Below are 27,631 nucleotides of genomic sequence, written 5' to 3'. Positions count from 1 at the left end.
GGAATGGACTTTGGAGGGGAGGAGAGCCTATACTATTACAGATAAATGGCTGTCTAGCCTCTTCTTAAAAACCTCCAATGATGGAGCACCCATGATTTCTGGAAGGCCAGCTGTTCCACTGGTTAGTTGTCCTCACTGTTAGGAAGTTTCTCCTAAATTCCAGGTCGTTTCTTTCCTTTATTAGTTTCCAACCATTGTTTCTTTTCTTCCTTCAGATGCTTTGGAGAATAATTGGACTCCCTTCTTCTTTGTGGCAGCCCCTCAAATACTGGAATACTGTATTACTGTATTACAGTAATGCTGATATTACTGTAATTAAAATTTAATTAGCAAAACCCTTTGAAAACAAATATAAAATTATTCTTACATTCAGATCCCTAATTCTGCACCAATGTGTAATAAGGGACACCGAGGATTCATTACAAAAAAAATTACTTCATTTTTATTTTTTTTAAATCTGACTACTACAGAAGCCCTTTGTAATAGAACCTCTCTTTATCTCCTCTCTTTTTGACTGTGAGCATAATAATTATAATTTTATGTTTATGTGACTCCTTCATATCATATCTCTCTCTCCGGAGCTCAAGCCTGATGATTAGTTAGCAAGATCTGCATTTTGTTATCAAGAATGGCTCAGCTTTTAATTGAATGGAAATTGTCTTTCTGAGTGTGTGTCTCTTTCTACTATTTTAAGGGCCTCTTTAAAGTTGACATCAGCCTACTGATGTGCCCTTTTGACTGATTTCTTTATTTTCATGAAAAGTGCAACTTTCCTGCTACATTTTTCTATTTAGTGATGCCAACTCAGCCCAGAATAAATCTTCAAGAAATAAACCCAAGTGGCCAAAACCATCAGAGATCATGGTTTCATTTTAAGAAGAAGGTAGTCACAGCTTATTTGGTTTAAGATGAGAGTGGGGTGGAATTCAAATTTCTTAACAACTGGTTCTCTGGGTGTGGCCTAATTTGTGGGTATGGCTTGGTGGTCATGTGACTAGCTGGGCATGGCTTGTATGTAAATCTTATAAATATTTATGTAAATATTGAATTTTTTATTAAAAAAGAGCAACTTTTACCCAAAATCAGCTAAAGTAGGCAGGCAGATTGAGTTGCTTGCAGAATCACAGATTCACTCAGAGATCTATCTTTCTGCAATCTGCTACCTGAGTCTTCACTGAAAAATAGAAGCTTCAGTCCTAAGGAAGGTTCAGCTCTGTTTTTAGATTAGTTAGAAAGCAAGAAATCCAATGATTTCCTTCTTTCTAGCTAATCTAAATCTCCCGGCACAGCAGAACAGCTGAAGGTCAGAGGGGAAAAAAAAAAAAGAAAAATAGCAACTTAGCAGGCAAGTTTGATGGTGCCAGGTAAGGAGTGAGTGGGCAGGGTGGGAAGAGGAGGGGTCAACCAGTGGCATAATTAGCTGGTTCTCCAAAATGCACAGAATTGTAACAACTGGTTCTATAGAACCGATCCGACAAGGTAGAATCCCACCCCTGGATGAGAGGTAAGAAATATCTGTTGGGAAATGTACAATTCATTCTTGGTGCCTCTTCATTTAAAGTGTCAGGTGCAACGAATGAGGATAATTTGTAAAGTTGTAACCCAGAAGATTTATTCAAACGTATTCACAAGTCGTTCACAAGATAGAAGGAACACGGTGGCTCCTGTGGTTAGGATGCTGGTATGATGATTGGCAGGCTGGTGTTCGAGACCTGGTTGCTGCTGCAGGACGGGATGGGCTCCCGTCACTTGCGGCAGCTCCTGCCGACCCAGAAATTTGAAAACAGGATACTATGAGTAGATAGATGGGTACCACTTCGGTGAGCAGCTTAGCAGGGATGTGAAAGGAGCCTTCAATGGGTGTCCTGTGAGCAACTGTGATGTCACTGATTAATCCTTTTAACCCGGAAGTGCCTTGGCACTCCCAATATCACTGTAGTAATCACAAGATACTAGTCAACTAATGGTCAATAATAAATTGATGCTAGATAAAGGTCAATGGAAGTCAAGGAGGCTGGGACTTAAATCTATTGTGGCAATGCAAAGGCTCTAAATTGATGATGCATTTTACTCCACCACCACCCCCAGCTCTGCCTGCTCTCATCCCACAATGACTAGTCCTTAACTTACAACCATCCTTTAATGACCATGACAGCGGCACTAAAAAAAAGTGACTTACAACTAGCCCTCACACTTTCAGTCACTGCAGCATCCCCATGGCCACATGATCAAAATAAGGGTGCTTGGCAACCATACATATATTTATGACAGTTGCAACCCTGTATTGATCCAAACATGGTCCTTCAACCACAGCTATTGAAATAAGTTCTTCTTACAAGAGGGGTCAATGTATTCTTCAAAGCACCCGAAGGCAGGACGAGAAGGAATGGATGGCAACTCATTCAGGAGAGAACCAAGCTGGAATTAAGGAGAAGTTTCCTGACAATTTAATCAGCGGAACGGCTGGCCACCCAAAAGTTCTGAGTGCTCCATCACTGAAGATTTTAAAGAAGAAATTGGACAGCCATGTGTCTGCAATGGTGTAGGGTCTCCTGCTTGTGCAGGGAGTTGGACTAAAACAGGGTGTTAGGGATAACATTGTTTTACCCTAACTGTTTTGGGTAAAGATAATAAAATGATGAATCATGGTTTGTCACATAAAGTGTATGTGACTTTAAGCTAAAGGAATGTAATTAAGGGTGCAGCTGTAAAAGTACTATATAAGCAGCAAGGCACTCTCTGGCTCTTACTGGCTGGCTTATTGAAGACTGCATTCTTGCTGGATCGGGGAGGAGAAGAAGTGTTGGATTACTTTGAAGATATTTCTCAACTGAGAGAAGATAAGTTTTGGACAGATTTATTATATGTGTACTGACACTGGCTATTCCACACGGACTTTGCAATTAGAGTATCCTCGACAAGACTTGACTGAATTTGGTATATGACTAATGGACTGTTTATAATGACTATGCTATAATTCTTAAATGGAATAAACTATATTTTTGATAGCACAAGCGTATCTGTATTTTTACTGCGTGTTAACTAGAAAACTTATCTCACACATTTACCTGTCTTCCTATCTGACTTCGCTGTACATTCTGTTTAGTTTGTTTTCCTTAACACCCGTTGGGGAATCCAGGCTTAACACAGGGTCCCCAACCTGGGGGGGCCACAGCCCACTACCGAGCTGTGGCCTGCTGTCCACTGGGCTGCATGAGTGGCTGGTGTTATTAAGGCCCTAATGTCACTGTGCGTCACTGTGAGTGTTGCACGTTTGCAACCCCGTTCACGCATGAGCATGCATGTGTAAAGGAGCCTGCCCCTCCAGGCCACCAACCTAGAAAGACTCTGGACTAAAAGACATCCAAGTTCCCTTCTGACTCTGTTCTTCTGTTAAATGAGGCAAGTAAGATGATAATTACAATAACTTACATCTCTTTGATTGGTATGAGTTTACTCTAAGGCTGAATCTAGTGGGGGTAGGTTCACTACTCATCTTTTCAGCACCTAAAGCAGACATAGCTTATAATGATCTCATTGTGTCAGAGGCTGCCTCTCTCAGAGAGATATTTCTGGCAGTGATTCCCAAATGCATTTTTACAGCGGGCTCTATTTCGATTTTACAGGTACCACGGCCCAGGAATCGTTAAGTACATCTCCATACAGGCACTCCTTAGAACTTTAGGATTATTCCTTACAACTTAGAATTATTCACTGAGCGACCGTTCGAAGTTACAGTGGCACTGCAAAAGTGACTTAGGATGGGTCCTTGCGCTTACGGCCCTTGCGGAATCCCCCATAGTTACAGGATCAGAATTCAGACGCTTGGCAATCAGAATGCATTTACAATGATTGCAGCCTCCAAGGGTAGGAGTGTGGTGGCTCTACAAGGTTAGGACTGAGCTGAGCTGACGATCAACAGGATCGTGTTGGAAATCCAGTTGCTGCCATGGGACAGGATGAGCTCCCGTCACATGCTCCAGCTCCTGCCCACCCAGTGGGTGACCACCTTGGTTACCACTTTGGGTACCACTTTGGTGAGTAACTTCACAGGGATGCAAAAGGAACCCCCAATTGGGTGTCCCCCAGGCAAGGGTGATAGCTCCAGCAGATTATTTCACCATGAAAGCACTTCCAACACAGAAGTAATTATTAGTACCCTGTTTCCCTGAAAATACGACCTACCTGAAAGTAAATCCTAGCTTGATTTTTGCACCCAATATAAGCCCTACTCCCCAAATAAGCCCTAATTAAGATCCTGCCCACTCCAGAGTGGATAGGTAAAAATTAAGCTAGGGTGGGGATAGGGGGAGTGGAGCTGCCCTACTATTTACCTTTGGACAGTTGAAGCCAGGCCTTGCACACCCCGACACCTGCCTTGCTGGCCCATTTCTTCTGCAGTTGGCAAGGGTGGCAAGGCTTTCCTGAAGGCCTCTGGAGCTGGTAACAAAGCTCAGGATCGATCCAGAGTTCTCTTATTGGCTGCAGAGGCCTTCAGGAAAACCTTGCCGGAAGGCCACTGACTGCGAAAAGGAGGCTGAGGGCAACACACACAATTGAGGTTAGTCAGTGGATGACATCCCCTGAAAATAAGACCTGGTGCCTTTTTTGGTGGCAAAAAAATATAAGACAGGGTCTTATTTTCAGGGAAACACGGTAGCATTCCAGGATCATATGATCGCCATATATGAGACCTTCTCAGCTGGTTTCCAACAAGAATAAGAAGTCCATTTAAATAAAATGACCTTTTGTCTTCCTCCTCTTCTGTATCGCATGGTCATTCTCTCGTATATATCTATTTAGCATTTTATCTAAGCGCGAATGGGTTTTTTTTTATTCCCCTTCATCCTGCGGTTGCTTCCCCCCCCCCTTCCTTCTTTCTTAAAAATCAGCCAAAATATCATCACCTTCAACACAATGGTTCCTCTGCCATCTTGTGTTCTCAACCTGAAATGACACCAAGATGCAACAATGCAGAATGGTGTTGCGATAGAAAACTATATACTGCAAGTAAAGCTTTAAATGCAAGGTTGGGCAAATCTTATTTCCAATTGTTGCTTGGCTGAGTTTTGTAGAATGTCCAGGGAATGAGAAGATAAAGACGCCTCTTCTCAAAATTATTTATAATTGGTTAAACATGGTGGCTCAGAATACATCAATATCTAAGATATGTAGATCAATAAATACATAGATATAGATCTCTCTCTCTCTCTCATTATCTCTCTGTGTGTGTATGAGTGTATCTGTGTGTGTATATCATCTATCTATTTTATCATCATTATCATTTATCGATGGATTGATCATATTTATCATCTGTCTATTTATCTATCTCTGTCACTTCTGACTATCTATCTGTCATCTGTCTGTCTATCGATCATCTCTCTCTCTCTCTCTCTCTATCTATCTCTATCTCTATCTCTATCTCTATCTCTGTCTGTCTCTCTCTATCATCTATCTATCTATCTATCTATCTATCTATCTATCTATCTATCTATCTATCTATCTATCTATATCTATCTATGTCATCATCATTGATTGATTGATCAATCGATTGATCTATCTATCCATCTATCTCTATCATCATTAGTAGGCATTGTTTGTAATTCAGACTGAGTTTCATGGTTCACTTGAACCACTCAAAAGAAATTTTGCATAGGATGGTCACTGAATGTATAAATCCTATCATCACAATCTCCAATTCCAGAGGAAACTGTAAATCAGCAGTTATAAATGGACCTTTTAAATTGAAATTTTAAATTAAATTAAATTATTTTTTAAATTTAAGATCTTTATTCTTTTAATGTTTTACATGGCATTTTTACTGAATGGCTGTAAATCGCCTCGAGTTGCCTTTGGTAATTTGCAGCATATAAATTAAATAAATAAATAAATAAGTACATTAAGTAAATAAATACATAAATACATAAAAGCTTGCTAAACATGTCTACTCTCCAGATGAATTCTAAAGCCAAGCATTTTGTCCTGACTTCATCGCTCATTTTTCATTATTATTCCAACTCATTATTCATTCCATCTCACGATCAGATGCAATATTGTGTTTGGCACTGCAAAATCGTGGCAGGAGACACCGTGAGTATTTTCCATCCCCATTTTTAAAATTGAGTAGTGTTCAGATCAGCTTTATCTTCCTTTTTCTATCTTTTTATAAATTCAGACCCATCCACGAGTAATAATAATAATCAGCTCCAAAGCGGGAGAGCTGGGTTGAAACTTGGCGGCTTCTGTTTAACGATTTTGTACAAACAGAGTTGAGTTGTGTTTGGCTTCTTGTTTTGCCTTTTTATATTTTTTTTTCTGGTATGGAAGTTTTGTTTCAAAAACGTCCACATTTCCGTGAAGTGCTCACAGTAGAACAATCTGTGCTGCACTATTAGAGTTAATTATAGAGGATTTAAAATATCTGTTTTGGTTGGCAGTACATGATGCCCTCTTAGTAGTAGGCATTGATTTGTAATTATCATTTATTCTCCACCTGTTCTTTTTTGAAGCTGTGAGCAGTAGTGTGCGTATGTGCATGCACAAGCACGTGCGTAGATGGGCACGGACGGCTAATTATGGGGGGGGGAAAGGTTGGCTTGTTTCAAGAGAGGCCTTGACTACTTTCTCAACCACTAAGCCTGATGCCAAGGAATCAACAACCTTGCTTGTTCAGACACAAAAACCAGCAGGGGCAACTGGGAGCTGAGAGCCAGTTTGGTCTAGAAAGTGGGAGCCTGTGAGTTCTAGTTTCACCTTGGAGATGAAAACTGGCTGGATGTCTTTGGGCTAGTCACCAGGAGACTGTGAGTTCTAATCCTATCTCAAGCGTGAAAGCCAGTTGGGTGACTTTAAGCCAGTTACCAGGAGACTGTGAGTTCTGGTCCTGCCTTAGCCATAAAAGCCAGCTGAGTGATTTTGGGCCAGTCACCAGGAAACTGTGAGTTCCAGTCTTGTCTCAGGCATGAAAGCCAGCTGGGTGACTTGGGGCCAGTCACCAGGAGACTGTGATTTCTAGTCCTGTCTCAGGCATGAAAGCCAGCTGGGTGATTTTGGGCCAGTCACCAGGAGACTGTGATTTCTAGTCCTGTCTCAGGCATGAAAGCCAGCTGGGTGACATTGGGCCAGTCATCAGGTGTTGGTGAGTTCTAGTCCTATCTTAGCCATAAATGCCAGCTGGGTGACTTGGGGCCAATTACCAGGAGACTGTGAGTTCTGGTCCTGCCTTAGCCATAAAAGCCAGCTGGGTGATTTTGGGCCAGTCACCAGGAAACTGTGAGTTCTAGTCTTGTCTCAGGCATGAAAGCCAGCTGGGTGACTTGGGGCCAGTCACCAGGAGACTGTGATTTCTAGTCCTGTCTCAGGCATGAAAGCCAGCTGGGTGACTTGGGGCCAGTCACCAGGTGTCGGTGAGTTCTAGTCCTACCTTAGCCATAAATGCCAGCTGGGTGTCTTTGGGCCAATCACCAGAAGACTGTGTGTTCTAGTCCTGTCTCAGGCATGAAAGCCAGCTGGGTGACTTTTAGGCAGTCACCAGGAGTCTGAGCATTGTAGTCCTACCTTAGCCATAAAAGCCAGCTGGGTGATTTTGTGCCAGTTACCAGGAAACTGTGAGCTGTAGTCCTGTCTCAAGCATGAAAGCCAGCTGGGTGACATTGGGCCAGTCATCAGGTGTCGGTAAGTTCTAGTCCTATCTTAGCCATAAATGCCAGCTGGGTGACTTGGGGCCAATTACCAGGAGACTGTGAGTTCTAGTCTTGCCAATCACTCAATGGGATGACCTCACTACCAGGTGACCCTCAGATGGGGTGACCAGTCAGTCACATGACCAACTGATTACATAAGACCAGTAAAAGCAGAAGAGAACTGAAACAAGGCCCTTCAACCCTTCAACCCAAGCTCTGCTGAAGATGTTACTTAGCCAGATGACAAAATGTTTCGAAACTAAACAATAACCTTGTAGAACAACCTACCGCCAACATCTACCACCCAAGCCACAAATATTTTCACCATTTCAAGTTCAATGGGTGCCTACATCTTCTGTGAAATAGCTTTTCCATTTCATAACCCTTACTCTCCAGCTGTATTTAAATGGACAGCCAGTTCTTTTGGTAATCTTTTAATATTACTTGTGCTTGTTTTGACCTAAGAGGGAATCATATTTTCATTAAAAAGGGAGAGAAAGATGTAGACTCAATTTACGGTATAATTTTAAGGTAAACATTGGGTGTTCCAGAATATGGAGAGACATCAAATTTTAGGAAAGCTTGATGGATTTTTGTTTAAACCAAATATGTCCATAAGCTATAAAACGGATGGGTTTTACTAAGGCAAAAGGGATATGAGGGGGGATTATTTGAATGCAGAACAACTTAAGTTTTTTTTCCCCAAAGGTGAAAAGAATTTTGGAGAATTCTCATGAATGGAAGCATGATGTTTTTGCAGTTATATGATAGTCAAAATGTATGTTGTGGTTGCATGTGTGTGTGTGTGTGAGAGAGAGAGAGAGACAGAGAGAGACAAAGACAGAAGGACGGAAGGACGGAAAGAAGAAGGTCTCTCTTTCATTGAATAACAAACTTTTAACCACCTTCCTGGATTCCTATCATACAGATAACAGATAATCATAGTTGGAAGGGACCTTGTAGGTCATCTAGTCCAACCCCCCATCCAAGTGGGAGACCCTACACCATTTCTGACAAATGGCAGTCCAATCTCTTCTTGAAAATCTCAAGTGATGGCGCTCCCACAACTTCTGAGGGCAAGCTGTTCCATTGGTTTATTGTTTTCACTGACAGAAAGTTTCTCCTTATTTCCAGGTTAAATCTCTCCTTGTTCAGTTTCCATCCATTATTCCTTGTCTGGCCTACAGGCGCTTTAGAAAATAGCTTGATCCCTTCCTCCTCTGTGTGACACCTCTCAAATATTGGAAGACTGCTCTCCTGTCTCCCCTGGTCCTTCTCTTTACTAGACTAGCCAAGCCCAGTTCCTGCAACCGTTCGTTGTATGTTTTAGCCTCCAGTCTCCAATCATCCTGGTTGCTCTTCTCTGTACTTTTTCGAGAGTCTCAGCATCTTTTTTATAATGTGGTGAACAAAACTGGATGCAGTACTCTAGGGGTGGTCACTAAATCTCAAGAGACCTCTTCTTGAAATAACATTCATTGGTTATTTCTTGTTTTGTTTCTGAATGCTCCTACTCATCCAAGTTCTCAAGAAGAAAAAAATTCAACTAAATTTGGTTGAAAAATTTAGGAAGCCCACTTGTGTTTGTTACAGAAGGATAGCTGAGCAATACTCAAATTTTCTAGGTAGGACATGAAGTTTCCTAATGCAAGAGGTGAGAACTCAACTGTGACTCCATCAGATGTTGTTTCGTGAAACTTTAACATGAGTAAAAATTGTTTTCAAAAGGTCACGTAAAATGGTCCTCACTTGATCAGATGGTTGATGCTTTCCCCTGCTTTCCTAATTGAATGATACGTTCTTCTAGGATCGTCCAGCACATGAGAAATATAGTGTCCTTACTTCCCAACCACCTGGCATGTTTGTTTATTTATTTTTAATCCATCTTTATTATTTTTATAAATAACTCAACAGCAAACATGAATAATATTTCTTCCTCCTCCTATTTTTCCTAGAAGAACACCTCTGTGAGATGGGTTGGGTTGGGTTGAGAGGGAGGGAGAGGGAGGGAGAGGGAGAGGGTGGGAGGGAGGGAGAGAGAGTGGGGGACTGGCCCAAAGTCCACCAGACAGTTTTTATGGCTAAGGAGGGACCAGAACTCATAGGCACTTGATGATTGGCTCAAACTCACCCAGTCAGCTTTCATATCTCAGGCAGGACTAGAATCCACGATCTCCTGGTGATGGCCCAAAATCACTCACCTAGCTTTCATTCCTAATGCGGAACTAGAACTCACTGTCTCCTGGTGATGGCCCAAAATCACTCACCTAGCTTTCATTCCTAATGCGAAACTGGAATTCACGGTCTTCCAGTTTTTAGCCTGATGCCTTCACTATTAGACTAGACTGGTATTGTGGCCTGTCGGCTGCCAGCAGACCTAGCTGCAGAGTCAGATGAGGAGGAGGTTGAGGGAGAGCCTGGAAGGCTTTGGAGCCTTTGGAAGACTCTGATAAGGAAATAGCATCAGAGACTGAGTTGGGGCCTTCTGTCCTCCCCCAAGTGGAGAGGCAGATGTCTCCACGGCCTGAGCTAAGTGAGGAGGAGGAACAGATGGGGTCCATCCCAGATGCACATATGCACAGAGAGGAAAGGAGAGGAGAGCAAAGGAAAACAATAAGCCAGCTCTCAGGGTAAAGCAGACATAGACATAGGGGTGGGATTCAAATTTTTTAACAACCGGTTCTGTGGGCATGGCTTAGGTGGTGGGTGTGGCTTGATGGTCATGTTATTGGCTGGATGTAGCCAACTCAATATCACTCACATCGAGGCACGCATCTCCTTGCCTGGCCTCTCATGATTGTGGGGATGCTGCAACAGTCGTAAGTGTGAAAAATGGTCATAAGTCACTTCTTTCAGTGCCATTGTAACTTTAAATGGTCACTCCACACAAGCAAAGTACCAGCAAAGGAGGGGAAAAAAACCTCCAGAGAAGTTCCTGAGACAGGAAGTCCAGTCCTGCCAAGAATGTAATAAGGGTTAACGGAGAGGCAGTTTCTGTAAGCAACACCAGAATGTTTCCCTCCTGCCTTCCTTACAGGATTAGGCAAATAATTTCTTCTAACAACCGGTTCTCTGAACTGCTTAGAATGTTAACAACCGGTTCTAGCGAATAGGTGCGAACTGGTAGAATCCCACCCCTGCATAGATGCTAGTCAGCCCCTCCGAGACTAGGAAATAAATATCAATGGTATGGGAGTGGCTGGTTGTCACAGACAACTGTTCACTTTTAGGATACAGCAAGCAATTTGGATTTCTTGGCCTGTTGGGACTAATTACATTTGGTTTTTGTTTATCCACGTGAATAAAAGACTGTTCCTGCCCTGTTCGAAAATGGGTTTGTTTGTACTCGTGAGTAAGCGGATTATCATTATTTGCTAAGGCTGGTTCAGAACTAGTGGCTCTCTCTGTTATTTCCACTGCTGATTCCATTGGAATAGCATGCTTTGTTTTAAATAGAACCAACTTCATCCATTCCAAAGCTCATTTTTCTCTTAAATCGTTGGGTTCCAAATGTTTTCATGGAAATCAACTATGCAAAATGGCTAAATGTTAGTTTTACAGGTAGAACTGTACAATCTGTTGTGAGGTGTACTGACGCCGTAGCTAGTGAACTAAATCGTCTAACTTTCTTCCCTCTCTTTCATGCAAAGGAGAAAGATGTTGGTGGTTATTTATTTCACCTAGAGGTCATATTTAGAGTTGTCCTTTTCTCATGGTCCTATTGGGGATAGCAAGAACTGACCATGCAGTCCAGAATGATAGTTGCAAGAACAATTGTCAGAACTGCTATTTTATGCTGAGCTTGCAAACGTTAGCTGCCAGTCTGCCATTGAGTAGGGGGGAGGGAGCTGGTGGGATGCAGGAAGCTGACCCTCATTGTCTTTTCCAGAGAAAACAAGTCAAGGTCAAACCAGATCGGAATGCAACAGCTAACAGCTCTCTAACTAACTCGCCGTGGAAGAGACAGTTCCCAAAACAATTTATTCAAAATTAATTGGACAGTATGGGCGTGCAATTTGAAAGGAACTGGGAAGGAAGTGACTGAGGGGAAAGTTAACCAGGGAAATTTGGTGTGCGAATACTTAGTTCTGTCTTTGCTTTTGACTTTCAGTAAGAGTATACCTTTCACTATGGAATGGAGTCGAGGGTCTTTCTTTTCTAAAGAACCAAGTTGGGGCAGGACTGACAGCGATTTTACATGGTGAAGTGCATCTGCATGGATGGCAGTTTTATCCATCATTAGTGCGATCCCTAGTTTTTGGTTTTTTTTTTTTTTTTGAACCGCTCAAAAAGATCTTTTCAAACTACTTTATCATGATCAAAATTCAAAATTTTCTTCTCCCGGTTCCTTCATGTTTCTTTTTCCCTTCTATCTTCCAGAAGTATCATTATCAAGATGAAGATGCACCACATGACCATACTTTACCTCGTTTAACCCATGAAGTGAGAGGTCCAGAACTAGTCCACGTTTCTGAAAAGAACTTATCGCAGATAGAAAATGTCCATGGATATGTTCTACAGTCGCACATCTCGCCTCTGAAGGTCAGTAAAGCTCCTTCTCTGATGTAAATGAAAACACAAAGAAAAGAGGTATGTTTTTGTCTGATGAGAATGATGGACAGGTAGACCTCAACTTACAACCATCTGTTGAGTGACCATTTGAAGTTACAATGCTGCTGAAAAAGTCACACTTATGACCATTGAAACATCCCCCACGTGTTCAAAATTCAGACGCTTGGCAACTGGCATGTACTTACGACAGTTGGTGTGTTCCAGGATCATGGGATCCTTTTGTGACTTTCTGGCAAGGAAAATCAACGGGGAAACCAGATTTACATAACAACCCTGTTATTAACTTAACAACAGCAGTGGTTCATTTAACGTCTCTGGCAAAAAGGTCATAAAATGGGGCAAAATTCACTTAACAACCATCTCACTTAGTAACGGAAATGTTGAGTTCAGTCAGTTGTGGTCGTAAGTCGAGGACTACCTGTACAAATTGTAACCATTTTGAGTGTGGTTAAGCTCTGAGATAAATCTTTAATCTGCGACAGGTTTTGTTCCTGTTCTCTATAAAAGCTTTGTTTTGCAGAGAAAGGACGTAATTATGTGAATAGATATTGTCGAGAAGAGAATTATCTTTTCCAGTTTCTAAGCTACGTTACGGCGATCTTTCAAAAATTATCTTACCAGCTGAAAACAGCCAAAGTCTTTGCGTCTTTGTACAGAAACCAGACAAGATACAAATCAAAATTAAAATGAGGTTTTGAATTGCAAAACTAAACATTAAGAAATGGCATCGCATTCAGTCGGTTCCCTCAAAACCACATTTTCACCAGCTTCTGGAAGGAAATAAGGGTGGGGTTTGTGCACACTTTGGGTGCAAGCCAATTGAAAACAGGGGGCTTGTTGTGTTTAGCGGCAGCAGGTGCAGACGGCTGTGGAGAGCGAGGACTCAGATGAGTGGCCAGGACCATTAGGGAGTGGGCTGCTGCCTTCAGAGATTGTGGGGGCTGGCAGCAGGGGTGAGGAGGTTCCCGAGGAGCCTGTGCCAAGTGCACGTGCACAAAGGATTGCTCGGAGGAAAGAACAATTACAGCACCACAGGCAACTCGGGAGTAAGGCAGCAAGGTAATAGCCCCTCCCTGAAGAGGATAAAAGCCAGGTTTGGAAAAGCGTTCTTTGCAGACAGCAAAGAAGCTCTGAAGCTCAACTGATGGACATCTTAGTTCGTGCAAATTAGTTCTTATCACTGGGTTTTTGGTAGCCTTGACAAACAACTGGGCAAGGCTCTTTCTTGTTGGAGCTAATTAGCAGAAAGCAGCCTTCAGAAAAGAATTTGTCATTAAACCTTAAAAGTTGGGGGCTGTTGCCTTTGTCTGTGTTTGCTCTTTGGGAACCCGGTTGGTTCAGAACAGGGCTGTTTTGTGGTAGACCTTTTTTTTTTTTAGAAAAGTTTTTTTTTTATAACAAAAACAACAAATAAAACCATCTTTCAGTTATACAGTGTGTCCGTTGGGTACATATAATATCTTGTGCATATAATAATATTGGTATACATTTCTTATTGAGTTTGCATTCATATTATATTGTAGTCAACATCATATATCCTCTTATATCATTATTACATTGTCATTAAGTTTTTAATTTCAATTTCAAACTGTCCTTAAAGGCAAATTCCAAATCTTACTAAATTATATTCATATTAAAGCCCATTCAAAAAATAATCAATTTTAGTATATCGTTACTAATGCAATATCCTTTAATTTCTAACTCTATTTTCTAGGCACCCACAGAATAACTCCCAAATCTTATCGTATTCCTTTTATTCTTGTTCTTTAATTGCCAATGTCAATCTATTCATTTCTGCACATTATTTCCTTCTTTAGAATATTTTATTTTTTAAAAAACAAAAATACAAATCTCTATTCACATTAATGGTGTTCATGTCCTTATTAATACGTACATCTCATTTTATACCTAAACGTCCACTCTTATTTCTATCCTCCGTTATTTTCTTAATCACCTCCTCCTCCATTGGAATTTTCTCATTTTTCCAATTTCGAGCAAATACAATTCTAGCTTGGTAGACCTTATTTTGTGGTAGGCCTTATTTTGTGATAGTCATGGATCCTTAGCAGGGCCTCCCTATTTTTTCAGGTAACAATGGTGGAAATTAGGAAAAAGGCAGGTTTGTCAAATTTGATTTCATTGAGGGCCACATCTGGGATGTGTTTGACCTCAGAGGACCAGAGGTGGGTGGGTGTGGCCATGGTGGGCATTTGACACAGGCACAAGATGCATTTCCCCCCCTTCTTTCTTTCCACAGTTCTTTACTATAACCATTTTCCTATCTTTTCTACCAGATATCCTGCAGCATTCTCCCAGCCAAAAAGGGCCGTTGGGGGTGGTGGTGCCCCCCCTGGGCCCATTTTTGGCCAGCAGAGGCACCATGGACTGGTCCATTGATATTTCCAGGCCGGCCCCATGAACCAGATCTAAGCATCTTGTGGACCAGATTCAGCCCGTGGGCCTTGAGTTTGATAACCCTGCTCTAAGATATCTGGACCCAAAACATATCCAACCTTGGCAATTTTAAGACCTATAGACTTCAACTCCCAGAGTTCCCCCAGCCAGCATGGCTGCTGGGCAGAGGTGGTATTCAGCAGGTTCTGACCAGTTCTAGAGAACCAGTAGCGGAAATTTTGAGTAGTTGGGAGAACCGTCAAATCCCAACCCTGACCGGCCCCGCCAACCCCATCTATTCTCCGCCTCCCATTGAGTCCCAGCTGATCGGCTGAGTCTTCTTTGGTTGCCCTGCACAGGAGAACGGAGCTGGAAATCAGGTTAGTGGGGTGGGGAGGGAATGGGTATTTTGCAGTATCAAGTGACGCCCACAGAACCGGTAGTAAAAAACAATTAAATCCCACCACTGCTGCTGGGGTATTCTGGGAGTTGAAATCCACAGATCTTAAAGTTACTAAGATTGGACACCCTGATATAGAGAGATTCTATGGGCAGCAACAGCTGTTGTGGCTGGGTCAGAACAATAGCATCTTGAATGGCACTTGGAAACTTGCTATTAATTCCATGTAGAAAAGGCATAATGGGGTGATACTGAGACCAACCACCAAGCACCTTTGCTGTTGCACCTTGGACTAGCTAAAGTTTCCAGGTGATCTTCAAAGAGCAGCTACAGCAAGTAGCATTAATCAGATTAAGAGGTAGTAAGAGCATGTGTGACATCTTCAATGGATCCTATTCCAGGTAAGACTGCAGCTGGTGCACTTCCTGGACATGATTTCTACCTGTTCTTTAAGTAGGAAATGTGATTGCAATGTGGGTGAAAAGCATTGTCTGAAAGTCTAGAGTAAGTGAAACATAGCCCGTTTGACTCCTTAAAGAAGCCAAAGTATGGAAACATTTCTCAATTGTTGGTCCCACCTACTTTTTGGAGCCTCCCGGGGCATAAAACAGATACTGGAATTCAAATGAGTGACCTGACTTACTCTGTAAGATGTGGAAGAGTTGCTGGTGAGGTACGTGGAGCTCCAAGCTGCACCATTTGCAATCTGGATGAATTTAAAGCAGGGTCTTCAAACTTGACAGCTTTAAGACTTGTGGACCAACTCCCAGAATTACTGAGCTAAGATGACTGGAGGAGGAATTCTGGGAGTTGAAGTTCACAAGTCTTAAAGCTGTCAAGTTTGAAGACCCTTGCTTTAAAGCAAAAAAAAAATAATATCAACTTTATTAGCCCGCTGCAAACTCTTTTCTTCCCTGAAGCCTTCATCCCTGCCATATTATGATGGAACACTAGATGGTGCAATGAACTGGCAATCTTTTTAATCCAGAGAAATAGTTTTGATACCAAGAGTTGATAAGACAAACTGGGAAGAAATCATAGCAAGAGAAGATGCTTGTCTATCATGCGTCTCCAGCAGTGCTTTAAAGACGTTGAGGTGTTTTTGCGGTCAAAAGGGTGGGATTTATTCGGTACAAGGTTTGGCTTGAAGCGGGGAGGGAGGGGGTGCCCAACCATGTCAATGTTAAGACCTGTGGACTTCAACTCCCAGAATTCCTCAGCCAGCGATGCAGATTCTGGGGGATGCTGGCTGAGGAATTCTGGGAGCTGAAGTCCACAAGTCTTAATGTTGACAAAGTTGGAGAACCCTGGCTTAAACCAATCATGTAGAAGACAGAAAATTGAAAACTTCTTTGAAGATGCATTGAAGACTGAGATGAGTGGAGTGGAGTGGAGTGGAGTGGAGTGGAGTGGAGTAGAGTAGAGTAGAGTAGAGTAGAGTAGAGTAGAGAATAACAGGAAAGAACAGAATAAAATAGAGCTGAAGGGACCTTAGAGATCTTCTAGTCCAGCCCCCTGCTCTGGCAGGAGACCCTATACCATTTCAGACAAGTGGCTGTCCAGACTGTTCTTAAAATCCTCCAGTGATGGAGCGCCCATAAGGCCAGCTGTTCTACTGGTTAATTGTCCTCACCATTAGGAAGTTTCTTCTTAATTCCAGGTTGCTTCTCTCCTTGATTAGTTTCCAACCATTGTTTCTTGTCCTGCCCCCTGGTGCTTTGGAGAACAATTTGACCCCACTGTTCTTTGTGGCAGCCCCTCAAATATTGGAAGACTGCTATCGTGTTGCCCCTAGTCCTCCTTTTCTCTAGACTAGCCAAACCAGACTGTTGAAAGGAAAGATCAATTACTCCCCATGTCCGTCCCCACCACACACCCCCTCTGGATTGTTATGATCATGTCACGGGTTGGCTAGATGGCTGAAAAGGTATGGGCAACGGGAATGAATGCATTTTCACTCCCCTCCGTTTCAAGGAAAGTCTTTGCAAGGCCCCCAATTCATCTGCAATTTAAATACGGCACTTCATAATGATCTCTCGTTCATTCCCTGTCTGATTAAAGCACCATCATCTCCTGTCCCTCCGGGGAAGAGATCTAATCAGTTGACAGCCTAACAAACATTGCGTTTGCTAAAACGAGACCTGAGGATTTGTAATCATAGGGTTGGTGTTTTCCTTCTCCTTGTCCTTTCTGTGTATCAAGATTGTAGAAAGCTTTAGCACCCACCCCTCTTAGAAAAATGAAATATCTTAGGGAATATTTTTAAAAGGCAGAATAGTCTCATCACTCCTTATCACCTACCCACTCCCACTTGTGACTCTATGACTGTAAGTTTGTTGCTTGTATCCTTACGATTTATATTGACTGTTTCCTAGTATGATTTGATTGCTTATTTGTACCCTATGACTATCATTAAGTGTTGTACCTGATGATTCTTGACTCTTGAAATGTCTCTTTTCTTTTATGTACACTGAGAGCATTTGCACCGAAAAATTCCTTGTGTGTCCAATCACACTTGGCCAATAAAAGAATTCTATTATATATTAAAAGAGAAATAGAAATCTTAAGGGAGACAGAAACTCAGGCCTTCAGCTCCCTGCCCTCAGCAGATATTTGGTGCCTGTTGAGAAGGATTGGGCCAGCCTATTCACAAAACAAAACACCTTCCATTCAAGGTGATGGGATGAAGATATGACCCTCCAGGACATTATAGGATTATCTAGCAGCAGGGCTCACTGCATTGCAAAATCAAAGGACATTGCATCAGCCCAAGGTTCAACCAAACTTGATTCAGACAAATATCACCCCACATGGCCCCACAAGAGTCTGACAGCAGCCAATAGAATACATTTTCTCGCACAGAAACAGTAAGCTCAAGTTCAAATCCCAAGAGAGGATATAAATAACCCCGTCGCTCCACTCCATGTGTCAGCTGCACCAGAGAACCACCTGCTTGATGACTGCTCCATTAAACCAGGGGGCCCCAACCACCGGGCCTCGGACCGGTACCGGTCCGTGGATCATTTTGTACCGGGCCGCCTACTTTGCTTGGGCGCCGCCATCTTGTTTTGACGGCACTTGAGAAAGTGCTTCTGGGTGAGCTTGTCGGTCGTCGGTTGGATGGAAAGTGGCGTTTGGGTGCTGAAGGAATCCTCGCACCTTAGTTTCGTCAAGGGGGGGGGCGACTTCGAACGAAGAGCCGTCCTGATGGTGGTGGAGTCTCGCGTTACTCAGGAGGAGATTAAGAAAGAGCCCGAAAAGCCCATCGACAAAGATACAAAGGAGGAGTTGAAGGTGGTGGGGAGAAGCGGGGGACGGCTGGCTGGCCGGTCGCTCGGCTCGCCTTGCCTTGGTCGTGCATGCTGATGCCGGTACCAGTCCGTGGATCATTTTGTGATGCCGGTACCGGTCCGTGGTACAAAAAAGGTTGGGGGCCACTGCATTAAACCATCTTTCCAATCCGCCTCCAGGTTTCCAGTGTCTTTCTTCCCCCTTGGGACTGAACCAGACGGATATTTCTTCCAACGGGATGGTTCTCCTTAAAGTGAAGGTTTAGTCAGTCTGGCAAAACTGTATTCTGTGGAGTATCTGACCTGTCGTCACTGACAATCTCAAGGTAGAAAGAAGAAAAAAGTATTTTTCAATGCCCAACAAAAATTGGGACTGGAATTTCCATTGCTGAGCGAAGCAGTTCTAAGTGAGTTGTGCCTGATTGTACAAACTTTTTTTTTTGGCCACCATTAAGCAAATCTTTGTGGTTGTTAAGAGATTTAACAATGATTTTTAAGAGAATCCGGCTTCTCCCCGTCGGCATTGCTTGTCGGAAAGCTGGCTGGGAAGATTGCAAATTGCAATAATCGGGATGCTTCAGCTAATTGTATAAATCCATGCAGGTTACCAAGCAACTGAAATTGATCGTGGGACTGTTGGGATGCTTCGTAAGTGTGAGGAGTGCCATTATAAGTTTGAGCAGTCACTAAACGGATGTTTGTAAATTGAGGACTGTCTGTGCTAAACGGAGAAACCACCTATAGTCTCTGGCAAATTGTAGTGCTGTCAGTACCCTGGACATCCCAAAGGTGTTTTTTCAGGAGGCAACTGGACTTCCTTGGTTTTCTTTGAAGACGTTTCACTTCTCATCCAAGCTTCTACCATAGACTTCACTCCATTCCTAAGAGGTCTGTAAGGGGGCGTGCATAAGCTCACCAGCGTGCCTACCGTCCCTGTCCTACTGTTCCCATTTATTCATAGTCATTTATCATGTATATAAATGAGTACAGATAAATGGGAACGGTAGGACAAGGACGGTAGACAGTTTAAGGTTAAAGTTTTGGGGGTTTGAGGATGTAACAACAGAGCCAGGTAGTGAGTTCCAAGCATTGACTACTCTGTGGCTGAAGTCGTATTTCCTGCAATCGAGTTTGGAGTGGTTTACTTTGAGTTTGTATCGGTTGTTTGCCCGCGTGTTATTATGGTTGAAACTGAAGTAGTCATTGACAGGCAGGATGTTGTAGCAGGCAATTTTGTGTACTGAACTTAGGTCAGACTGTAGGCGGCATAGTTCTAAGTTGTCTAGGTCCACAATTTCAAGCCCGGTGGCATAAGGTATTCTATTGCGAGCAGAGGAGTGGAGTACTCTTCTCGTGAAAATTGGACCCGTTCAATTGTATGAATGTCTGCTATACAGTGTGGATTCCAGGCAGGTGAGCTGTATTTGAGAATTGGTCTGGCGAAGGTTTTGTATATGATAGCAGACTTCCCAATATCTAAGGAACTGCCGCAAAGAAGAAGGAATCAACCTATTCTGCAAACTATCTACGGCAGGAGAAGAAGAAGCAATGGATGGAAACTTAGCAAGGAGAGAACCAGCCAGGAACTAAGGTGAAATTTCCTGAAAGTGAGAACAATCAATCAGCTTGGCAACTGGTTCATACTTATGACCATTGCTATGTCCCCAGGTTATGGGGACAGGGAACCAGATTCACTTAACCCCCAGGTTACAAACTTATTGAATGCAGCAATTCACTTAACAACCGTGGCAGGAATGATTTGGGAAGTGGGACAAAACTCACTTAACAAATGTCTCACTGAACAACATAAATGTTGGGCATAACTGTGGATGTAAGTTGAGGACTACCTGCACTGAGAAAGAAAGGAAAAAAGAAATTGAAATGGCCAGGTGCATGGCATATGCTCTTGTCTTCTGCCAAAAAAACGGGAGAGACGGATAGAATATGATACAAAAAAGATGTTGAGAACTTAGAAAAGGTCTGGAGAATAATAATAAAGGTGATGGAAAGGAAAGGAAAGGAAAGGAAAGGAAAGGAAAGGAAAGGAAAGGAAAGGAAAGGAAAGGAAAGGAAAGGAAAGGAAAGGAAAGGAAAGGAAAGGAAAGGAAAGGAAAGGAAAGGAAAGAAAGAAAGAAAGAAAGGAAAGAAGGAAAGGAAAGGAAAGGAAAGGAAAGAAGGAAAGGAAAGGAAAGGAAAGGAAAGGAAAGGAAAGAAAGAACAAAGGAAAGAAGGAAAGGAAAGGAAAGGAAAGGAAAGGAAAGGAAAGGAAAGGAAAGGAAAGGAAAGAAGGAAAGGAAAGGAAAGGAAAGAAAGAAAGAAAGGAAAGAAGGAAAGGAAAGGAAAGGAAAGGAAAGAAGGAAAGGAAAGGAAAGAAGGAAAGGAAAGGAAAAGGCAAGAAGGAAGGGAAAGGAAAGAAAAGAAAGAAGGAAAGAAGGAAAGGAAAGGAAAGGAAAGGAAAGGAAAGGAAAGGAAAGAAGGAAAGAAAAGATGGAAAAGAAAGGAAAGATGGAAAGGAAAGGAAAGGGAAAAAAAGGAAAGGAAAAAAGGAAAGGAAAGGAAAAAGGAAAAGAAAGGAAAGTTAAAAAGGAAAGGAAAGGATTAGCAATTTGGGTCACAGCCAAGTTAGTTTCTCATTGTTGTGCTGGTTGTAAGCCATCCAGAGTTGCTTGAAATAGGTGGCTATTCAAATGTTTCAGATAAGTAACTCAACCAAAAATAAATGCATTCACCTGCCAGATCAACTGATCTGTAGGATCACAGAATTCCAGGCCTGGATTCAAGCTGGCACAGTCGATGTGCAAAAATTCCCTTATAAGGGAGACTGACGGGAAGGGAATATCTAATTCTCTTCTAGCATACTTCGTGTATGATTCTTTTGCACCCCTTCTATATCTATTCTTTGGCGAGATGGACAGCTGTAGACATTTGACATTTGATCAGTCAAGGAGTCAGTCAATTAATCTTCCCTCCAGGTGTGTGGGAATTTGGATTCCATAATCCAGAGTGCTGTTTTTCAGAACTCATTATGTAGGTGTGGGTTGTATAGGTTAGTGAACTGTCAATTGTTCATTTTTGAAGACCAATGAGTCCCTAATCAATGAGTCCATAACTGCTGTGGTGGCGCAGTGGGTAGAGTGCAGTACTGCAGGCTACTTCTGCTGACTGCCGGCTGCCTACAATTTGGCAGTTCAAATCTCACCGGGCTCAAGGTTGACTCAGCCTTCCATCCTTCCAAGGTGGGTAAAATGAGGACCTGAATTGTTGGGGGCAAGAGGCTGATTCTGTAAACCGTTCAGAGAGGGGCTATAAAGCACGGTAAAGCGGTATATAAGTCTAAGTGCTATTGTGGTGGTTATAATGTCAATAGGAACCAGAGGTGGTATTCAGCAGGTTCTGCCCAGTTCTGGAGAACTGGTAGCAGAAATTTTGAGTGGTTTGGAGAACCAGCAAATGCCACCTCTGATTGGAGATTTTACAGTATCCTTCCCCTGCCACGCCCACCAAGCCACGCCCCCAGAACCGGTAGTAAAAAAAAAAAAATAGAATTCCCACCACTGATATGAACTCTTAGTGAGTTAGATGTATGTCGATAGATTTTCTCCAGGTCAAAATCCATATGGGTTTATGCTGACCTTTAAAATGATCCTTTAGCTTTTCATCATTTCAACTTGCTTAGCGGGCGGGAATTGCCAGCAAAATTTACTGAATTATTTCTTCGCTCAATTTGAGGATTTGAGAAGGCAATTTAATTCAGAAAGGCGTGATAAACCATATTACGAGCTTGAATTTCTTTTTCTTACACCTTCAGGGAGTGTGACAGATGTCTTTAAAATCAATTCTTTGTGTAAATGTAGAAATAACTGGTGACTCAGTGATTGGCTAATTGATTCATAGGCGCTCATAAGAGACTTTTTTTTTTTTTTAAATGTTCTTGGGTAGAAATAACTCCATTCCTATCGTTTCTTTGAATTTCAGAACCCTCACTAACATCACAGCCTTCAGTTAAATTGTCTACTACTAACAGATCCAAATTAATCAGCCTTCTTAAAAAGCAATAGATGGAAACTAATCAAGGAGAGAACCAACCTTAGAAACTAAGGGAGAAATTTCCTGTCAATGAGAACAATTAATCAGTGGAATGGCTTGCCTTCAGAAATTGTGATTTGTTCCATCATGGGAAGCTTTCAAGAAAAGACTGGACAGCCATTGGTCTAAAATGATCTAAAATGGTATAGGTTTTCCTGAGCCAGGGGTTGGACTAGATGACCTCCCAGGTGCCCTCCAACTCTGTTCTAGGTCAGGGGTGTCAAACTTGATTTCGTTGAGGGCTGCATCAGGGTTGTGTTTGACCTCGGAGGGCCAGGGGTGCGCAGGTGTGGCCAAGTTGGGCATGGTCAGGGGTGGGCATAGCAATTAACATTTTCCTTCCTTCCTTCCTTCCTTCCTTCCTTCCTTCCTTCCTTCCTTCCTTCCTTCCTTCCTTCCTTCCTTCCTTCCTTCTTTCATCCCGCGGCCCATTTTTGCTGTCACGGGGCTGCAGGAGGCTCCCCTGAGTTCTGTTTTCACTGGCAGAGGCACCGCGGGCCGGTCCTTTGCTATTTCCAGGCTGGACCCATGTGCAAGATCTAAACAACCCTGTGGGCTGCATCTGGCTTTGAGTTTGACATCCCTGTTCTATGTTCTAAATAAGAAGATATATTGTGTATAGGAGGAAGAGTGAAATGAGATGTATGTGAGGATAGATGCATCCCTTTCACATTTTTTTAAAAAAAAACCATAGGTATGTGACAGAGTCCTGGCTGACCAATAGTTGCTGATTTCTATACCAAGTGGTAAAACTTGCAAGTGTCCTCCTGAAAAGTAGATTCTAGCTCAGCTTTAACTCCACTGATCTGACTACTTTTTCTTAGAAGGATATAATATAATCAGATTTCTTAACCCGTTATTACTTTGATCAAGCACAATGGATTTCCTCAGATCTGGTGTTGCTCACTATTGCAGAGATAATCTTCGAAATGCCACTGTAATGGAGCTGGCCCGTTACGGTTGTCATTCATAACGGTCACAAAACAGATCAGTCACATGACCAACCCAATTTTTTGACCTATATGGCACGAGTTGTTAAACGAACGCCATAGATGTTGACCAAAACCCATGGTTTGCTATTGACACAGTTTTTCTGAAAAGTAACTGCTGGGTTTTTGTAGGATCATTGGTAAAGGTAATGTGATTATAAGGTAAAAGTTCCCCTCACACATACGTGCTAGTCGTTTCCAGCTCTAGGGGTCAGTGCTCATCTCCGTTACAAAGCCAAAGAGCCAGCACTGTCCGAAGACGTCTCCGTGGTCATGTGGCCGGCATGACTAAATGCCGAAGGCGCACAGAACGCTGTGACCTTCCCACCAAAGGGGTCCCTATTTTTCTACTTGCACTTTTTTACGTGCTTTTGAACTGCTAGGTTGGCAGAAGCTGGGACAAGTAACAGGAGCTCATTCTGTCACACGGCGCTAGGGATTTGAACCACCGAACTGCCCACCTTTCTGATCGACAAGCTCAGCGTCTTAGCCACGGAGCCATCGTGTGTAGGACGATGAGCCACCGATTGTAAGATGCCACAAAAGCATTCTACATGTGGCCATGCTGCTGAGCACGTGAATTTCGGCCATATGACCTCAGAAGGGGGCCCAACTATCAGAACTTGGATACCAGGTTGTAAGTAGTAAGTAGTAAGGTTGTAAGTATTTCACCCTGTCTTTCCTTTTTTTTTTTGTTCCTTTAATCGTCCTTCAGCAATGTTTTCTTGCTTTGGACTCACTGGTGCCACTATCGATAAATAAAAAAACTTGGATATCTTAATTGAATCTCGGGCACCGTAGAAAAGATATCGCTCTGCTTTGGATAATGGACATTGCTACTCATCAGAGGAGACAATCTGGGGTTAAAGGGACTAGTGGACTGCTCAAGAGACAACCTTATCATTGGCTCATTAGCAGCCATGCCTCCGACAGACAAGGTCTCCATGCTTATACTTTCTGAAACATGACCTCAGGAACGGAGAGCGTTATCTCTGATCTCCAACGGATTTTAGATCACTGGAGTTCCGAAAATGCCATTCGTTCTTGAGCTTTGGAGAAAGAATTATATCCCGTGGTGCAAATGCTGAATCTCTGGTTACAATGATATTGACCATAATTAACCAGTGAAAAGTTTGCCTTCAGAAGTTGTGGGCGCTCCATCACTGGAGGCTTTTAAGAAGGGACTGGAGAGCCGCTTGCCTGGGATGGTATAGGATCTCCTGCCTGAGCAGGGGGTTGGACTAGATGACCTCCAAGGTCCCTTCCAACTCTTGTTATTCAATCAATCTGTCAGGTTTCCAAGTGATGAAATCCATTTAAAAAGAAAAGAACAAAGTCCATCTTCCAAGACAATTTATTTTTATTTAGAATAGCATCAAATTGGCAAAGTCTGTTGTAATTCTGGATCTGACACAACCCGGAATTACACCACGTAATATTGGAAGTTAGAAAGAGCCCCAAAAAGTCACATTCCCCAATAGAAGTAAATCAATGTTGCCTGGTGTCATCAATCTCCATCTCCAGGCCTCAGCAAGATCAGCTTTCGTTCCCACGGGAAGGAGAACCACCTAGCCTAAACAACTCTCTCTATCTCTACTTCTCCCACCTTAGGAATGTGGCAAGCCCGAATCCTTTCCCCCATAACCAGCAAAGAGAAAGAAAGAAAAGGTATATATAATAAGGCTAAATGTAATGGCTACGCATATGTCAATTTTGGGCTTGACACAATCAATCAATCAGAATAGAGCTGGAAGGGACCTTGGAGGTCTTCTAGTCCAGCCCCTTGTTCAAGCAGGAGACCCAGTACCATTTCAGACAATTGACTGTCTAGTCTCTTCTTAAAAGTCTCCAGTGATGAAGCACCCACAACTTCCGGAGGCAAGCTGTTCCACTGGTTAATTGTCCTTTCTGTTAGAAAGTTTCTCCTTAATTCCAGGTTGCTTCTCTCCTTTATTGGTTTCCATCCATCATTTCTTGTCTTAAGTACCCTGTGGTACTTAAAATAAACTGACCCCCTCTCTTCTTTGTGGAGGTCCCTCAAATACTGGAAAACTGCTATCCTGTCACCCTGAGTCCTTCTTTTCTCTAGTCTGGTGGTAAATGATTCACTTGTATGCATTCAAACTCTTAGATGCTTTGCATAGTTTCATTTTCCAACCTCCCATAATTACCTCTTTTTTTTCTCCTTCCAGCTTTATTGGTGGATTATTTCAGGTCAAGATCCTTGGAACAATTATTTTTCTTGATCAAGTCCATATATAGGCAGTCCTCAATTTACAACAGTTTATTTAATGACTTTTTGGAGTTACAACAGCATGTTCTGACTCTACCATTTCCACATTTTTCTGTGGCTCTTGCAGTAGCTTAGTGGGATTAAGTGCCATGTTCTGCTGTGATGTGTCGGATGGAGAGATGTTTTCAGACCAATGGGATTTGAAAAACCTTGAATGCCACCGTAACTTCTAATGCATGTTAACTTTATTACGTTGGCGTGTGAGGCATCTGCTCTCAGATTTCTCAATCACTTGGGGGTTACCAAAAAAAAAAAAGCGATTAAAAACATTCTGATTTTCTTTGTGAGATGTTGTTGAGATGACAGTCAATTTGTGGCTAAGAAGGGGAGGTGGAGGATGGCAGGGAAGCTGCCAACACATGGTAGCTTCAAAAGAGTTTGCTTGTTTATTCCATAAATGATATCTTTGATCGAGAGATAATTAGATTGGAAAAAGGGAACAAATTTTTTAGAGTCAGAAGAAATCATTCTCTTTGTGTGTATTTTCTATCTTGGGGTGGGGTGGGGATTTAGTGTGTGAGTGTGAGAGAGAGAAAGAGAGGGAAGGACAAAAAGAAATGCACGGATGGACATCTTCACAATATTATGTTTTTGAAAATAGCAATAGCACATAGACTTACATACTGCTTCATAGTGCTTTACAGCACTCTCTGTATACAATACCAGAGGTGGTATTCAGCAGGTTCTGACCAGTTCTGGAGAACTAGTAGCGGAAATTTTGACTAGTTCGGAGAACCAGCCAATACCAGCTGTGACTGGCCCCGTCTCCATTTATTCTCCGCCTCCCGAGTCCCAGTTAATCGGCTGGGTGTCTTCTTTGGTTGCCCTGCACAGGAGAAGGGAGCTGGAAAGCAGGTTAGTGGGTTGGGGAGGGAGTGGGGATTTTGCAGTATCCTTCCACACCCACCAAGCAATGCCATGTTCACCAAGCCATGCCCACAGAACCAGTAGTAAAAACGTTTGAATCCCACCACTTCTATGGCCCTTCTGGGTCCTCATTTTACCAACCTCGCAAGGATGGAAGGCTGAGTCAACTTTTGAGTCCATCAGGATCGAATTGCTGGCAGGGAGCAGAATCAGCCTGCAATACTGCATTCGAACCACTGGGCTAATTCTTGCCACACGAGTTAGTGACACGGTTGTTCGGTCAGTCTGGTTTCCCCCTTGAGTTTGCCCTGTCAGAAGGCTACAAAAGGGGATCCCATGACCTTGGGACACACAGCAGCGGTCATAAATAGGAAATAAGCATCCGGATTTTGATCACGTGACCACTGGGAATGATGCAATGGTCATAAGCGTAAAAAATAAGTCACACATCATTTATTTTCGGTGCTGTTGTGACTTTGAATGATCCCTGCATGGAGGGTTGTAATTGGAGTCCGAAATGGTATGGTGATGACCCAGGGTGGGGATACAAAAGCAACAAAGTCACAAAACACAGGGGAAGTCCCTTTAATTCCTTCAACTTGGCTACAAAGTTTCAAATATCATTGACTGGAGAGAAAAAACCCCCCCCCCCCCCAAACAGTTATGAAAAGGAAGAACTTCCGTTCAAACTCAAAATACATATAAATTATAAATAAAAAAACAAAAACACAAACCACATTGAAGAATTAATGAGACAAGGCAGGATAATGGCTTGAAGACGTCCACAGATATAGAAATATTTTCACGCTTTGCTTCCAGCACTGGCCCATGCACAGTTTGTCCTTTGAAACAATCCTCACAGCTGCAGCCCATGAAGGGAATCGAGGCTCTTTCCTCCCCCATAGACCACGCCATTCACGTTTCTCCCTTATCTGCTCCTCCCTGCGTGCTCTAGGATGAAAAGGGAATGGGCCCGGGTCTTCCTCTGAATGCTCAGCTGGTATGTGCCCTTCCCCAGTTTCCTCCACAACCTCCGGAGCCACACTCCCACTCCCTGT

At 42.7% G+C, this 27,631-nt stretch overlaps 1 protein-coding gene across 17 annotated transcripts in view; it reads left to right on the top strand.

The window, feature by feature from the left end:
• DLG2 (discs large MAGUK scaffold protein 2) overlaps positions 1-27,631 on the top strand; it is a 1,023,659-nt gene that overhangs the window by 562,055 nt on the left and 433,973 nt on the right. For all 17 annotated transcript variants that reach the window (XR_015749696.1, XM_087966067.1, XM_087966065.1 and 14 more), the window contains one exon: positions 12,063-12,224. Coding sequence is in view for 16 of the 17 variants with exons in the window: in XM_087966067.1 (XP_087822193.1) it covers positions 12,063-12,224 (162 nt within the window). In the remaining variant the exon portion in view is untranslated. The remainder of the gene's footprint in view (positions 1-12,062; positions 12,225-27,631) is intronic.

Source organism: Notechis scutatus, chromosome 5, assembly GCF_049901735.1.
Source record: "Notechis scutatus isolate UNSWTSFEM ecotype Mainland chromosome 5, rNotScu1.2, whole genome shotgun sequence".
Classification (NCBI taxonomy): Eukaryota; Metazoa; Chordata; class Lepidosauria; order Squamata; family Elapidae; genus Notechis; species Notechis scutatus.
Note: the sequence above shows the minus strand (reverse complement) of the source record. Positions and strands in the feature narration are given on the sequence as shown.